This window comes from Neltuma alba, unplaced genomic scaffold, assembly GCF_004799145.2.
Source record: "Neltuma alba isolate B1F8T4 unplaced genomic scaffold, ASM479914v2 tig00012194_pilon, whole genome shotgun sequence".
Classification (NCBI taxonomy): Eukaryota; Viridiplantae; Streptophyta; class Magnoliopsida; order Fabales; family Fabaceae; genus Neltuma; species Neltuma alba.
The window spans coordinates 209,425-227,149 of NW_021636734.1; the positions used below are offsets into that span (position 1 = coordinate 209,425).

The window sequence follows — 17,725 nt, forward strand, 5'->3', positions numbered from 1 at the left end:
ATATGCTATCTATATTGATATCAATTGACAAGCGTATGATCTGCCCATGATCAACGAGGAATAGGTGTTACAGGAGCTCAAGGAAGGGAATTGAATATCTAATAATTAATAACATATTATTGAAACTTGTATATATTTGCACTAATATATTCTCGCATGACCCTCAAACGAGGAAGAAAGGAAAGTACATGATGGGAGAAATCAAAATTCCTGAAGCTGCCATGCATGTGAAGGTATACTAACGGGAACAAATTTATTTTAAGATATAGCAAAACCCCACGACTATACAAGGAAGCTACAATGAAAGAGGAACGCTATTGCAAGGAGACACAGCATCCCAGACAATGAGTTCACCCAGTGCCAGCCACGTTGGATCAGGATCCTAGAAACCCACAGAAAATTAAAGCAGCAGGAGCTTCCGGCAACATTTTAGTCATCATCATCATAGCTATAATCATCATCTCCACAATCATACTCCGCCAGTTTTTCTTCCTGCAAATTATTTTCCTTGCCCATATAACCTCCGTACTCAAATTTATCAACGGATCCCATATCATCACCTTTGTCTTTGTCCTCTGGCTCAGGCTCTAGTTTACCACCTTTATGGGAGTGCAGCTCAAATCGTACCTTCTTGTTCACTGACGCCTCCTAGAATTATTTGTTTGAACAACATATAAATGTACAGGGAAAGTAAGAATATTCCAGGGTCTTGATTTCTATCTAGGTTAATGCTTAAAACAATTTCTGAAACAACAGATTTTGCATGCTGTTATTCGTGTATATCAGAGCGCGGAGTCACAACTAACAACTATGCAAAGCCAGTTTCAAACGGGACATTTGAGCAGATGGAGCAAAACTAAACCAAACCCGATTATGAAATGCTGTTCTATCCTAAAACATCAGTCAAAACAAATTAATATTTTGTACCAAAAATAAGTCAGGAATTTTCCTTTTTAAAAGAATATATTAAAATAATTGTTTTCAGTTACTAAAGGAGATAAAATAATAGATCATCATGATCACGCAGGGGCGCAAAGCAACTTCCAGATATTGTCATGATGTGATGTGACTAAAGCCAAAGGACACGAAACAGCAATGACACTTGGAAGATTGACTTTTGTCTGAGTTGAGTAGTTTAAGAAAAACATTGGGAATAATGATATGCTAATGAGAGAGAAGATGGGAATAAGTAGATTTTTTTTTTTTTGGGTGACACATGGGAATAAGTAGATTGTTTCAGCAGCATCAGGGTATTAAAAAAAAAAAAAAAAGACTTTCTCCTGTTTTGGAAAATTCAAATGGATAAGCATACGTGTACAATGCATAGTGAATACTGTATACATGCATCAAATACCAAAACAGTTCAAGGAGAGACTTACAATATCATCAAATAAATTATCCAAGCGATCAAGATTGACTTTGGAGCTGAGCCTCTGCATATGATGAATGTAAATAATATTATACAGACGTTTTCAAAACATCCTATCCAGAGAAATTAACATAAACCATATCCATTGATGGCTGAGTTGGTTAACATGATAATGCGCATAACTAAAAGAACAGCAATCAGAGAGAATTCTTAAAAACAGAATACTTAGAAATGCAACCTCATATCTATCTCATTCATTAAAGGACAAACCTTCATCCTGAATGCTAAAGGGACTCGCACATAAATCCAAAGTCAAATACCATTAAAGTACCAATTGCCAAAATCCTTTTGCAAGCACACCCTTCCTAATTACCACTATGGTACAGACCTCGCCTATGAAATAGCTCTAGACAACAGCAATGGGAGGTAGATGCAATGCAAGGAAGTGATCAGCTGAAAAAATAGGAAGAAAGTCAAAGACGTGTACAAACTTTCTGACTTTTTCATCCTTAAAAATTGTTTTAAGAATGCAAACTAAACTAACTAGTAACAATAGAACACTGGACATCATAAACAAACCACACTGAGGTTACCGTCATGTTTGGAAACCTTGCTCAATCATGCTGACTAGTTGAACAATCACTCTCTAAGACACATCTAAACTGAACCAGGCCTGATGTATGTGCGTGTGCGGGTGTGTGTGTGTGTTTTTGCCTTTTTGGAAATTCAACTCATGGGCGGTAATTGTTATCAGCCCGTAAGAACTATCACAATAGCAACAGACCTGTCATCTTGTGAGAACAATCACTAGGTTTAGAAAACCAAGGGGAAAATTGTAATAAAACTAAAACCTAAAGGAAATACGGCGAGTGCAGAGAGTAAAAAAGAGGTCAATATTTTCTTTCCTTGGGATCCAATAATTAAAAAATAATAAATAATAATTATGGCAAGAAGTCACATCAATGGAAAGCAGAAAAACATAACCTCCCATGATTAAAAAAAATTACAAACAATGACAACATTAGGAACTATTTTGCAAATACCTTATTTATCAACATTTTCCGAGTAGCCTCAGCAGCAGATTGAGCAGGACCTGAGTTTTTTGCCTCCTGGGCTCGTCTCTGCTTCTTTTCCTACACGTGTATTACAAGACCAACAAAGTATAGGATTCAAGTCCTGCTGACATGATTAATATTACAGAAGTAAAACTATCCCCATGTTGAGAAGATGATCGTGAATAACAAATCTGAATGTTAAAAATATCAGAGGACATGGTCTCCAATGCACGCTTTGGATTCAATAGTTCCAAAAATTTATCCATAATACAAATATTTGTAAAATAAAATTTAGAAAATATGGATGTGGAAGTTAAACGTAAGTAAGGCACAGTTCTAAGTAACGACTGTTCTCAGACATTGTCAACCCACTTCCATAATTTTTTCAGCACCCTTGTGTTAAGCCTCAACTGCTCACAGGTATGTGTTTGGCCACTCTCAAGTTTCAAACAAATTGTTTATTGGTAAGTTTAGTCAATAGCCCTCTATATTTTAGAACTTATACTGTATGTTAATTGGTTGATATGCTAATGTACCACAAATCAATTTCAATTTAATCTTATTTTGAACATGATCTGTTTGAAGTGAGCATCTAATCCAATAGTTGATTTCACACACAATTTATCCAATAAGCAGTTATTTGATGATGATGTGACTTTCTTTGCTGACACCAGTGTCAATGCTCAAGCACAACCGCACAAAGAAAATGATTCAACAGTCACCTTTCTGGATTTGGCCACAGCTGCAGCAGCAGATTCAGCAAGCTCTTTCGCTGCTAGCATATCCTCCGAACAGTGAAAATTTGCCTCGAAAGCTTCCTTAGCAGCAGCTGCTGCTTCCTCCTTGGCTGCTTGCTCCTAAAAGAGTATTGACTTAAATAAGATACCGTATACAACTGGGCGTTAATACCACAATACACAAGTTAGAAAATAAAACATTCACTAATTTGTTATACACCTCAAGATACTCCCTATTCATTTCACTCCATATAAGCGTCTTGTAATGCTTCTCCTCCTCATTGTGAAGGTAGCCTTCAACCTATCCAGTAGTATTAAACGAGTCAGTAATTTGATATAGACAACACAACACCCTAATAATGTTTTAAAGCACCATCTAGACCTCAGAAACAAGGGTCAATCACATCACTCTCCTAAGGTTATTGCAAAACAATATTCCGCTTCAATAATGCCAAAAAATGAAAGTATGCCCCAATGATCATATTTGACCCAAAAAAATGCCGTTATGATGCCAATAGAACCACAATTTGCATCAATTTTTAAGATATACAACAACAGCAAATCTTATCCCACTAGGTGGGACTAGCTAAATTATCAATTTCTAAGATATAGAAGATATTAGTTTCTATTCTTGTTAAACAGACTGCCCCAGTCAAGCTGTAATTCTTTTCCACCTTGACTAAATAATTGCAACTTTACTGGTTCACAAAGTTGATATGCAACTTTCCTATGCTACCGAAAATTGGTATTCATTTATGTCTTCCAACAGAATATTTTTTACTTCTGAAGTCAAGAAAGATTCTACATTAGTTTTCACAAATCATGGTGTTATTCACTCATAAAAAGAAATAATGGTGTTATTTTCTTCATTCATTCAGAAAGCTTCTTATTGCGTGGAAGTATTTTTTCCCCTGAAGACGAAGAAGATTATACATGTTAAATGCAATCCTTCAATTTCTTGATTTCTTTTCTTTCTAATAGCAACGGTCAACAAAATCACTTATGTTAACTGTGAGCCCTTGACCAAGTTAAGGGATTTATATATTAATTGTAAGTAAATTTTTTGTATTAACAGCAAGCCTTCAAAGGAGTTAGGGGGTGAATTACTTGATTTCCTTTCTTTAAAAATTCATTCGTGGTAACTAAAGAAACTTCTTTCATCATCTCAACTTGTCTTTTCTAAACCCGATAAAGACAGAGACGAAAGTAAGCAAGAAGCTTTCCCACTGAAGTATGCATGGAACATGAGCAAATCACGGAAAATAGTCCGAAGAATTTCTGACCAAAATCTCATTAACATCAGATATTTCAGACTGAAATCTACAATTTGACCCGCCATCTTTCCAACCCCTAAAATTGTTTATAGATTACCCCCAAAAACACAAGGCAAAAGGCATTCAATAGTCACACCTTTCTTTTAAGGAAATATAAAAAAGCATTCCATCAGTCAAGGCATCATAGAAAAAAATCTAACATCACAGCTAAGTGGCAGACAAATAATAAAGAATGAAGCTTGGTTATGCACCTCCAAATCATCAATATCTGAGAGACTTTCTGATTCACTGGGAGTTTTAGCACTCATATCTTCTCCATTTGATTCATCATTTCCGCCATCTTTAGTAGCCATTTCCTCAACATCCGCTACTGAAAATGTTTTACAAAAAATTAGGAATAGGAATGAACACAGAGATATAGCTAAGGAAAAAAGGAAACAGCAACGCCCACCAACACTTTCTGGCCCAGGAGCAGACAAATCTTCTTTCCTGCCTGCACACATACCATTTGATGCTTTTGCCAACTAACCAAAAGAATATATTAAAATCAAAATATATAATATAATATGAAATCTTTAGAAAGCAGCGCTTTTCATAAGCCAGTGCATATTCTGGGCCACCTCAAACTCCATGCAAAGCATGAGCTTTAAAATCTAGTTACACTAAATTTCAAATTACTGCCCTCCTATAATTCTTGATAGTCATCTAGTAGGAAAGATCTAGTAAACCACAATTGGCATCAGATTGCTCTCCTATAAGAGAAGATTGTTTTTACTTGAGGATTCATCAAAATCACAAATTTCTGCCCGCTCATACTTGGGTAAGAACAGTCTTTCTGGAGTACTCTAGGAACAGATGGCTTGAGATTGTGTAGCATGGCAATTACGATGCCATATTGACAAGAGCAGACACATAATGGTTAATTTGTTATAACCTCATATAACTCCCATTTACTGGATGTATTAGGTTACAACTCCAACACTTGTGGACCAGATGGTACGTTAAAAACCTTAAGCATGGGATTGACATTTCTGGTTTAGACATCGGCATCAGCATGTTATTCCTACAGCATGTGGAGATGTTTTTTCATCATTTCCAAGATTGATAAAAATCATCTCTACCGGTATAAACAGCAGATCCTTGAGGAGCTTTCTATTGAGTGCTTAACTGCCTATGGACTATGGTGGCAGTTCTGTTGCAATTTCAATGCAAAAAACTGATTTCTTTATACGCAAAGCAACCCCAAGTGAAAAGATGAAGAAATGAATACTCCTAAAAGAACCATTCGTTATGCACTTACATCACTTGATTGGGTGCCACTTTCCTCACAAGGTGATTTTGTCATTCTGTCCCTCTCAGCACGCTGGAATGCAGGAGGATCCAAACCGCCATCAAGTCCACCAGAGAGTTTAACAAACTGCGCCAATGTAACTGTAAAAGGCAATGATCATTACGGATAAAAAAAGTGTAGCCCAGACGAGGCAGAAACAACTCACATCCTCATAACATCTTTCACATAATCCGTGGGCCCAATGTGGGACACCACTATCCTTGTGTTCACACAGTAGATCCTTTGAGACATGTTCCTCTGATCCACAATTTGGTTTCTCTATAGGAATTTTTTCACGTTCTTTTGCCATCATCTTCAATTCCCCAACCTGTCACCAACAGTAGTCTGATGACAAACATCCACTTTTAATAAATTATTAAATCAAAGGTCAGTGACACTTTCCCATGAATAAAAAATCATTACAAAAATGTACAACACAGCCTTCTATCTTCAGTTCAAAGGATGCATAAAGAAGCTATAGTTGAAGTTCCAAAGAGACATAACAGCTACAAATTTCATCATAGGCATCACATAATATAAGTAGAGATGATATAAACATGCCTCAAACATCACCGAAACAAATAAAAACTCTTAACGCAAAGGAGGAAACAAGTTCATCTTATGAATATCAAGAAAATATAAAGCATAGAGTTAATAAATATGCAATAATAAAATTTCATTCAATAGATCATGTCCAACACAATAAGAGAAGTGCACAAACACATAGTTTAGATCCACACTTGAGCAGCAATGACTTTAGTCACGTGAGTTCTCATTTTTGGAGATGCATTTTAAAATATGAAAGACTGAATCCAGGTGATGACATGCTGCGTAAATTTACTCTATTGAACACACAACTAACTACACGCAATTGATAACCATGAGTTAATTTGAAAAAGAAAGCTTCATTCACGTTATTACATAAATATAATGGAATGAAGTTCTCAAATTTCTATTTACTTCATCCCTTCAAATTTCCCCCCTTCAGGGAAAACAAAATATGATATAGAGCATCATGTTTCTATGAACAGCATAAAATAAGTGTGTAGGACATAATTTACTATAGAGGGCACAACTCAAGAACTCCTATTTAAAACCATGGCAATTCATCAAGCAGACCAAACACTCAACCCTAACTAAATAAAGCTTCAAGACCCCCAGACAGAGAATCATTACAAAAGGAAGTTCACGATCTAAGGCAGGTCCACATTAAATTTTTAGTGGTTCAAAACACACATAAAACAATTCTACGAAACATGATAGTGCGGGCAACAAATGTCATGAAACTGCAGTAAATGTGAACACGGCATATTACAACGCCATGTCATGCCAAATAGTAAGGAACATACTGTCAAGCTAGCAGAGGTTGTATTCTCAAACTCAACCAAACGCTTGGTCAATGTTGCTTCACATACATGGACAATTCTTAGCTGCATAGCAAATAAAAAAGCACATTAAACAAGAATTTTTTTTCCAAAAAAAAAAAGGCATGTTACACATAAGGCTCAACTGAAACATTTGATGTCCTCTAAACTGAAAGTTGAGAGAGAGAGGAAATAAATTGACCAACAAGTATAACTAGCCCACGGAAATTGTTGTCATACCTAACTGCTGACATAAACCATCTAAAATGATTTTAAAAAAAAAAATTGCTTTAGTTTCAACTTACTTATAGGCTTGCATACATATAAAGTAATTTAAGTAGTAATTGATGCCTCAGGCCCTAAATATACCAGTAAGCGAGCTGTAAACTCTAGAGGATTTAAGATTCTTGAGTGAAGTCATGAAAAATTAAGCATTACACATTGTTTTCTCAAAATCTAAAAATGAAGCCCCAGAATGAACAAAAGCCAAGAATAGACAGCAAAGAGAGAGTAATCACAATAATGAAGTTAAAATCAGAAAGGAAAGGATCCAAGGATACATCATTATCAGCAATTAAGAAATTCCTAATAAACCAGACAGAAAGCATCAAGAGTGTTAAAGATCACATAAAACTACCCAAGCCTTTAATCAGCAACATCAGCTTTCAACTTGAAACGGCTGGTGATATGGTAATAAAACATCTGATCTAGTAGTCAAGACTTGGATCCTTGCTACCTCCCATTTGCTAAATTAAAATTAATTTTTAGCACAAGATTTATAGGCATGAGTTGTCCAAACACCAAGCCTATAACACATTCGTGTAAGGGGGCTCACTAGATATCATGTAAGCTGTTTGTGAGCCATAATCTATACTTTTGAGTAGAAAATTGCCTTTAACAAAGTGGCTGCAGCATAGTAACCAACATTGCAATCAACATCGTAAGATCCCAAATCTTACACATCATTTTCTCGCTAGATCTGGTGGAGGATTGAACTTTCACAGGATTGCGATCAAGATAGAGGGATCATGTTGCATGATCCAGTGAGATCATGACCCGCAATTAATTTAAAGAAACAAAAAAAGGAGGGATCATGCTTGCACCATCCCATGTAATCTTCACAGGAAGTTAATTTTTTCTCTTTAAGATAAGAGAGGAAGGAACAAGTGGATCTTGCAAACCATTTTCTAGCTTTCCTATTGTGGTGACTCAAGTGGACCCATTTCCTTCTTTTATGACACCAACGAGGATCAATATTGGAAGAAGATAGCAAGGGCAAGAGCGGGCAGAGCACTTCCCCCAGTGCAACTATTTATTTAGCTATTACAGCGTGAAGTTACATAAACTGAACCCCTTCCCCATGAAATTACATCCCATCTTACACCATTCGATGGTGTTGTGTTAAATTAAAATGCCCTGGCACTTCCATAATTGAAGTATGATGAAACTTTAGCAGTATTATGCTAAATCATTGACCCATTCTTATGTTTTAATCCAATTTTACACTTAGCGCATCCTATATAAGATCTCAATATTGATTATCTAGGCTGCCAGATTATATATTGAGCAACGTTTACTTTCACAATTCCAAGGAATGTCAGATCTCCAAGAAATAAGAAGAACGGAGTAAGTGCAATATTACTCCACAAAAATTGATCACAATAAGGAAGAAAAGTTGATTATTACTTACGATGTCAGACTTTGAGTATTTAAAACCATGTGCAAGGGCAGCTATATACAATGCCGCACCACATAAACCACTAGGCTTCCTCCCTGTCTGTTCTCAAACATTGGAAATGCAATATCTTCATGACTGAAGGATTAAAATCTAAGAAAGATGCCAAATCAAATAAAGGTACCTGCATCCAATCACGTTTCATGCTTGCAATAATGCTCAGTGCAGTTTCAGTGACGATGATATTCCTTTGATTTAATAAATCTGCTTGAAAATCACCACATTCATGATTCCCAATGACATAACAGGTATATAAATAAAGGGAAAAAATCATAAAATTTAATTAATGATTAATTTAGAAACAGATAACTGTTTTCAGCATATGCATTCACGCTGCCCATTTTGCAAACATAAGGGCAAATTTTCGGGACCCTGTCTATCACCATATTCTAACAAACCAGATGATAATTCTCATCTACCACACAGATTCTTCAAGGCAGCATGAAATAAGTTTATATATCTTCTGTCTTCCCACTCTTCCCAGTACACAAAAAATATTCAATTCAAAATTGGAAATTTCAATCTTAATTTCTCCCCCTTAAATAACTTGGTATCAGCATGCTATCTTTCAACAGCTATAGTAACAGTAACAGAAACAATCTTAAGTGACAACTCCCGCATCTTGTATACACAGACGTGTGTTGATCTAATATAAAAATGTGTATACTTTTCATTTAGAATGCAAGTTACTGGAAGCAAAAGACTCACAACTGCAGAAGAGACTACATATTAGAAACAGTATAGAACCATTCAAAAAATAAATAAATAAATAAGCCACAAACAGATACTTACTCCTTGTATATTTAAAAATAAAAAGACTAGGATCAACGGGTTTTTGAACAATTGGGTGCTCTTCAAGCCTCAATACTTTACAAAGCTGTAAAAAAACTGCACCTAGAACATAGCTGCGCAACACAGCAACAGGCAACTATCATAAACACAAAAACTAAGATAAATTTTTTGAAAAAAAAAAAAAGCAATAACCAAAATAAGTGGTACAATATGCTATCATCAGAAGAAGCTTACACATTTGTCCTTAAATAATTTGAAAAATCAATGAGAAGGTATGGCTTATCTTCTGCACTGCAAACACACACACATATATGCTCAACATAAAGAAAAATTTCCCAAAAATTCAGGTCATTTAGTCATAACAAGATCAGACTAATCAATGAAGACGATATAACAAAAGGAAGAAAACATATCATCAAGCTCATGCCACACTTCCACTAAAGTTAACCATTGCTATAGCATCATAAGTTATTGCCGATAATCCTATCAAAAGCAACCAAGTTACCACTGATAAACCTATCAAAAGCAATCATCCTTCACTAGGACCGAGCTCTAATCATTTTCAGTTTGGGATTACAAAAGTAACAGTATAGCTACCATTGCGTTGCAAACTAAAATAACACCAGGCTCATAATACACCTGACGTAAAAATTCACAATACTGGGCAGGGAGCAAGAGGTATATGAATATAGAAGAGCATATTAAAGGGAATCAGAGAAAGCAAAGATATAGAAGGCCAAAAAAGAGGTCAGTGTATTCAGTCTAAAGTAAATCAAACAAAATAATGATAAAAAATAGTACCTTCAGTTCTTAATATAAGAACTAGTTGACTAGTTTGAGTAGATTAGGGAAATTTGTTGAGTTAGTTATTTGTAATAATTAGGTGTTGTCTTCCCTAAAATACCCTTATTACCCATGTATTAGCTAAAACTACTATTTGATTCAACTTTTAATATGTTCAACTAGTACAAGGACTACTTTGAAAAAAAATGATGAATATGAGAGACAAAATGGATTGAGGTCTTATACTTAGAACCAAATTAGAAGTCAAACTAGCTCTAGCATTAAGAACCAGAAGTAATATTAAATATCATAAAACTACCACAAAGACAGAGCCACCTACCCCCATAATTTATCCCAAACACAATGGAATTAAAAAAAAAAAAAAGCTCTACCAATAATTATATATTAAAAATCTGAGGGAAGATATTTAGTGAACATAAGAATTTGAAAGCCAAAGTGTAAGTAACATTCTCCATTAGCACAATTGAGGAGGTAATGAAATACTAGTCAAGCTCAAACTAATTTGTTTCATTGAATATTCATATTGACAATTTCAAAACACCACAGACAATGCCATAAAACTACCCCATCACAGAATAATTTCCATTAAAAAGTTTATGCTCATGATTTCTCACATTCTACCCCAACCAAATACATCATGGAAGATCTCTTAACATTGGCACTAAAAAGAGGACCTTGTCTTTATGTTCTTTCAAACTCCTAATAAAGCACCCAGACAGATCATAAGAACTCCTTTGAATAATGCACCGTAGACAAGCTTGTTAGTCTAGCGAAAATATCAAACAATCTACTCCAAACATCCCATGGCATGCAGACATTGCTCAATCCTGTGCCATCACATCCCCCCACCCATTAAAAAAAAAAAAAACTCCCCTAAAAACAAGGCCTAAAGTGCATAGTGCTACTTCAAATCAAGTTTATAAACATAGAACCCCAAAATAGAACTTAGTCTGCAAAAAATCCAACAATATGACTCACGTTCCACACGGCCACACAGTTCGGAGCATATTTCTAACCAACCAGCAGGCATAATATTCAAATGCATGTCACTAAGTTTGAGAGTATCCAAGCTAAATAATTCAAGGCTTCAAAATGAGATTTTTAACTAAAAGACGATAAGCAATATGCAATTCAAACAATGTGATTAATTTCACAACTAAGATAAAAATAAAATTAGAAAATTGTCAATGTTGCTTGTTGCAATCCTATCATAGAGAGATTGCTTACCGGAATGCAATGTAGAGACAAGCAGCCTGTACTTGCTCTGATTTTCGTCCCTTTGTGAAATTCCGTTCCATTGCTATCTTCACTAGGACAAAATTCAGGGTTAAGAACAAATCCCTTTCGCGTGAATATGAGTAAATAAGAAACTCCCTGTTCAACAACATTCAAAACATACTTTATAAAAGGTCAATGCTTGTGTTGACAACCTGACATCTTCCACTCCAAGGTTTTGGCTTAGGTATCTTATGTCATCAAATGCTGCAAACCCAGAGAAGAATGGATCACAAGCATGTAGACAATTTAATATATTAAACTTATAATAGTAATTATTTTGTTGTCTGAAATGCAAGCACTCTCAACACTCATCTTTTGCACATGCTTTTACCATGGTTGTCATCCACTTGCCAGCCATTAATTACTTTAGCCATCGTGAAGACTATTAACGCATATTTTCCTTTCATGGCATAATTACAAATATGCCACAACACAATAAACTATTATACTTAAATCAAATATAGGGTGGATATGCACAAAAATTGTGAGCTGTATGAGAAAACCAGATTGCTATTAGAGAGCAAAAGTTTCAGGAAAGATTGCTTCTACTATATTCAAAGGGTTAGAACAAGTAAAGAACAAGATACCTCTATCTAATGTTCTTTTACGGGAAGCCGAATACCCGCTTTGGATTGTTTTCACATAATTACCTGATAGTTTACTCTGCACAAAAGCAAGGAAAAATTAGCCGCAAAAAAAAAAAAACGAAGGAACAATAAAAATTAATGAAGGTGAGAGCTAGAAAGGAAATTTAAAGAACTGCTCATACAAGACGCTTTCAAACTTCTCATAAGACATGATGAACCTTAGGTTCTCTGCCCAAATACCTACCGAACAACCACTGAACTAGACCAACAAGGTTAAAATTATACCTGCCCAGATGCATCTTTAATGAAAGTGGGCTCTTGAGAAAAATACATGTCTTCCAAAACCTTCCCACATGCTTCACAACATCTGAGACCAAAAAAGGAAAAAAGATAGTTATTTTTTTATTTTAGCCCCCCGATTCCAAGGACCAGCCCAATGTTCAAGTATAATGAAAAAGTTATAAATGCAGCATGCCCGAATAGATTGTGTAGTTGCGCAGCTATCAGTCCTCGAAACAATAAGTGTAAAGACACTCACAATGAAGCCTCATCCGGTCGCATTCCGTGTACAAATTTTTGACAGTGATCACAGTATATCATTGTCTAATACTATGTCTGAGCTCCCTTGCAAATCAACCAAAAGAGAAAACAGAATAATGATAACTCCAACGCCAATAGAATCCCTAGGAGGACATAGAAAAGCAGTTAGAATGAAGGAAAAAAGCACCAACAGCACAAGCAGTGCGAAATTGAAGAAAGAAATCAAGAAATTAAAAGATCCTTTATCTAAGGGAGCACCTTAACAAACAAACAAACAATAGGTGTGTGTTTGGTTCAATGAAGGGAAAGGGAGGGAAGGGGAAAAGAGAGGAGGGATTTTAATAAAAGGGAGAGGAAGGGAGGAATTTTAATATTATCTTGTTTGGTTCGGGAGAAGAGGGGAGGGACCATATCAATATGAACAACTCTACCCTTAGATGTTTTTATATAATACAATATTTTTGTTGGAAGATAAAGCCCAAGCCCAATAAGATGTGTTTCAGTTAGTTCGGTCACTGTATTTTAGTTTACAAGGCAAATTGTGATTCTAGCCTGATTAGGATAGATTATGATAGATCCTTTTTTTATCATTTATCATTTATCTTTCACCGTAGCCTAGCTTTATATATTGTATCTCTCGACTTCGGTATTCACTCAATAAAAACAGAATTATTCTCGTCTCCTTTCCTCAATTTTTATAAAAAATTTGAGACACTTGTTAATTTTATTGACAGGTGATGTTTTCCGTTCCCAAGTGGAATTTCTACAAACTGAAATTCACAACGTGATACTTGTATTATTCTAGGGACATCGATTATGATGGCTAGAGATGTGATCATGTTCTCATTTTAAAAATTCAAGGAATTAGCAGTAATAAGAACTTTTTTTTTTTGCCAGGAAGATTAATATAAACAAAAATAACAAAAGCCAATTCCATCATGATCTTTGACTAAGCGATAGGAATCATTCATTGCCAAGGCAAAAAGGAAGGGCCAGAGAGATTACAAATTCATATTGAATTCAGCTTATTCATTTTAGTTATACATTTCATGTAAATGTTTTTCCTCATCTCGCCTGCAAATAGCACTCCCCTTCATAAACTCCTACGGCCTTGACGTATAGCAATTGGACTTAGAGAAATAACTAATTGCAGATCAACAGCAAATAATCTCTCATCTTTCTTACAATTCACACACTGGTCATGAGTTAAAACGAGTTATCCTACTGTTATAAAAACCAAAACGAGTTATCCAACAAATCTGATTTTCATCATCTAACCCACGTATAAACAAAACAATATACGTAATTAACAGGTGCAGGGACCTCCATTGTTTTAGTATTTTAGCCATTCTCCTTCCCGTGCTTCTCTTTCACTTCACCAAACATTCCTCATGAATTGGATTGACTACAGCACATTCCAAATTAAGACATCGTGTAGGCATAAAGAAGAACAACAATTTCCTTCAACAATAAAGTTTATATCATAAAACCAAAGGATTAAAACCCGTTCAGAAACAAGATGACTTAGCAACCCATCCTTTCGGAAGAATGAACCGAAACAATTATCACGTCAAAGAAGAATCAGATAAATATGCATGGTTTCTGTTCTCCCTTGCGAACTGAACAAAACATCAGCTTACCAAAAAAAAATCTTAGAATATGGAAAGGGGAGCAATTTCAAAAGGGGAGTGGCACTGGTAAGCATGTCAGACCAACAACTCACCAAGACAATAACGAATTTCAGCAAGTGGGTATCACTAACCTTAAAGATATCCTTCTTAATACAGAATAAGCACTCAGACAAAGAAATGCCCTTTGAGGAACTTCCGTTTCTAAACTCCTTGGGAAGAGCTCAAGGTCCAAATTGGATTATGACTAGAGGAGGAGAGGCGATGGCATCTAGAAGAACAGGTGGCGGCCATTGCGACTACAAGAACAGGTGCGGCGACTGCAGCTGCAACACCCGGTGGCGGCGATTGGAGGAGGCGGAGCGACCAGGGAGAACGACCAGAGAAGCAAGCGAAAAATGGGTTTAAGTGAAGATTGGAGTATTAAAAAAGTGCTAGGGGCAGTTTTATTAGGATAAAAATTGGGGAAAATGTCAGAAAAATGATAAATGATAAGTAAACTTTATAATGCCAAAAGCATCGCCTGAATTTGAAAAATTCCAATCGAGTCGCAAGTAACTAATTTGATATATATAAATTTATTGAAATGACTATATTACTTTTTATTTTATTATTGTTTTTCAAAAACTAAAGCCCCCCACTCGCCGGTAAGTCGTCGGAACTCTAGCACTAGCAGTAGCGGCTGTTGCTGGAACTCTAATGACTGGCTGACAATTGGTCGCCGGAGTTCCAACAACTGAAAACAATCTTTTAAAAATTTTTTACAATTTTAATATAACGGTTAACGGCTTTTGTAATGTTATTAACAACTTCAATATAGCATTTAACAACAGGTTTTTTTAAAAATTAAAAAATAGCATTTTTATAACTTTAACAACTACTTTTACTTTTTAAAAATTTTTACAACTTCAGTATAACAATTAACAACTTTTGTAATGCTATTAACAATTTTGGTATAGCAGTTAACAACAAGCTTTTCAAAAAATTCAAAAAGTAGCATTTTTACAACTTGCTAGGCTAAAGATGCTAATAGTGTCACAAAAGTTGTTAACCGTTACATTGAAGTTATAAGATTTTTTTTAAAAAAAGTAGTTCATAAAGTTGCAAAAATGCCTTTTTTTTAAAATTTTTAAGAAAACTTGTTGTTAAATACTATACTAAAATTGTTAATAGAGTTACGGAACTTATTAACAATGTTACTAAGATTGTAAAAATGCTACTTTTTGAATTTTTTGAAAAACCTGTTGTTAACTGCTATACTGAAGTTGTTAATAACGTTACATAAATTGTTAACTGTTATACTGAAATTATAAAAATTTTCCAAAAAAAAAATAGTTTCTAAAGTTGTAAAAATGCCAATTTTTTGAATTTAAAAAAAAACCTGTTGTTAAATACTATACCAAAATTATTAATAGAATTATGGAACTTGTTAACGGCATTATTGAAGTTGTAAAAATGCTACTTTTTGAATTTTTTGAAAAACCTGTTGTTAACTGTTATATTGAAGTTGTTAATAACATTACAGAAGTTGTTAACTGTTATACTGAAATTGTAAAAAAATAAATAAAAAAATAGTTTCTAAAGTTGTAAAAATACCATTTTTTTGAATTTTTAAAAAAACCTGTTGTTAAATGCTATGCAAAAGTTGTTAATAGAGTTACGGAACTTGTTAATGACATTACTGAAGTTGTAAAAATGTTACTTTTTGAATTTTCCGAAAAACTTGTTGTTAGCTGTTATACTAATAGCGTTACAAAAGTTATTAACAGTTATATTGAAATTGTAAAAATTTTCAAAAAAAATTATTTCCAACTGCCAGAACTCCGGTGATATTGAATTTCTCAGAAAACCTGTTGTTAACTTCTATACTGAAATTGTTAATAGCGTTATAAAAATTGTTAATCGTTTTATACTAAAGTTGTAAAAAAATTTTAAAAAAATTATTTCCAACTGCCAAAGCTTTAGTGACCAATTACTGGCCGGTTGCCAGAGCTCTGGCAATAGTCGCCGCTGTCAGTGCTGGAGCCCCGGTGACCGACTGTCCAGTGAGGACTTTGGTTTTTTAAAAAATAATAAATAAAATAAAGATAATATGGTCATTTCAGCAAATTCATAGATGTCAAATTAGTTACTTGTGACTAAATTGGGATTTTTCAAATTCAGGTAATATTTTTCGTATTATGAAATTTACTTGTCATTTTTTGGTCATTTTTTCTAATAATTTCTCTTCCCTCCAAAAAAATCCTGATTTTAAAGGGTTGAGGGAGGAATGGAAGGGTACAAAAAAGGACAAAAACTTTTCCCTCCCCTCCCCCCCTTTTTTTTTTTAACCAGCCAGCTTCAACCTTTCTTTTTTCCTCCCTTCCCCATCCCTGTCCTCAAAAAATCCCCGACCAAACACCACGTAAGTCTAAAAATCCCTGAAGAAAACTGTAGTGACAAGAACTATGAAGCCAAATTAGTGCGAAAATTTGTTAGTTTGGTGAGGCACAGAGGCAATCCTAGAATGAGGAGTTGCGTTCAGTCCATTATATCAAAGGGGTATTTGGATAGAATCATACCATGGTTTGAAAAATAGCTTCTAGAAAATAGATTTTTGGGAGAATAGATTTTATGATAAAGTGATTCTGATAAAGTAAGAGTGTTTAGATAGTTGTTATCAGAAATACTTTTTATATGTAAAAATTATTTAAAAAGGCATAAGTTAATATGATAGTTACATAAAAGATAGATTTTATAATATTTTTAATTTGAAGAAGTAAATTTGTTAATAATATTTTTTTTACCAACATAATTAATAATATATAAAGAATGTAATTAATAAATAATTAATATATGTATATATTTATAAAATATAAGATTAAATATGTTTATAGAAAAATGATTATTTTGTCTTATATTATTATGGGGGTGTTTTGACAAAATTGAATAAGCACACATTAAAACAATTTATTACTTATTAAAGTAATTAATAATTGTTATAAAAATATAAGGCATAAAACATTTTATATATAAACCCACAAGAGCACCACCAAGGACAGTCTATTGAACAAGCAAGAAAAAGCGAGGATTTGATTTCAATCGAGGGGCTTTTTTGTCTACATCACATTGCCCACCTTCTGACATTGACATTAGTTGTCCAACAATTGAAATTTAAGCCTCAGAAGTGAAACGTTTTTGCTTTGTACAGAACTATAGTTTTAGAGGCTAAAACCATGATTTCTGCCCCAAA

General features: G+C 34.4%; 1 protein-coding gene across 3 annotated transcripts; it reads right to left on the reverse strand.

The window, feature by feature from the left end:
• Positions 1-346: 346 nt before the first annotated feature.
• Positions 347-14,871, reverse strand: LOC114724676 (transcription factor IIIB 90 kDa subunit-like). Of its 3 annotated transcripts, none has more exons than XM_028911083.1 (20): positions 14,628-14,871; positions 12,864-13,008; positions 12,611-12,692; positions 12,326-12,401; positions 11,860-11,942; positions 11,688-11,764; positions 9,891-9,947; positions 9,657-9,769; positions 8,989-9,068; positions 8,820-8,906; positions 7,115-7,195; positions 5,932-6,093; positions 5,736-5,852; positions 4,887-4,959; positions 4,687-4,802; positions 3,382-3,462; positions 3,147-3,281; positions 2,413-2,502; positions 1,380-1,433; positions 347-648 (listed from the first exon to the last, which is right to left on the reverse strand). In XM_028911083.1, exons 2-20 carry the CDS (start codon positions 12,923-12,925, stop codon positions 430-432), a joined length of 1,845 nt encoding a protein of 614 aa, XP_028766916.1. In that variant the 5' UTR covers positions 12,926-13,008; positions 14,628-14,871; the 3' UTR covers positions 347-429. The 3 variants fall into 3 exon arrangements, with proteins under 3 accessions (XP_028766916.1, XP_028766914.1, XP_028766917.1); XM_028911081.1 differs by having other exon boundaries at positions 4,687-4,805; positions 14,628-14,870; XM_028911084.1 differs by having other exon boundaries at positions 4,687-4,805; positions 11,688-11,769; positions 14,628-14,869.
• Positions 14,872-17,725: the final 2,854 nt, after the last annotated feature.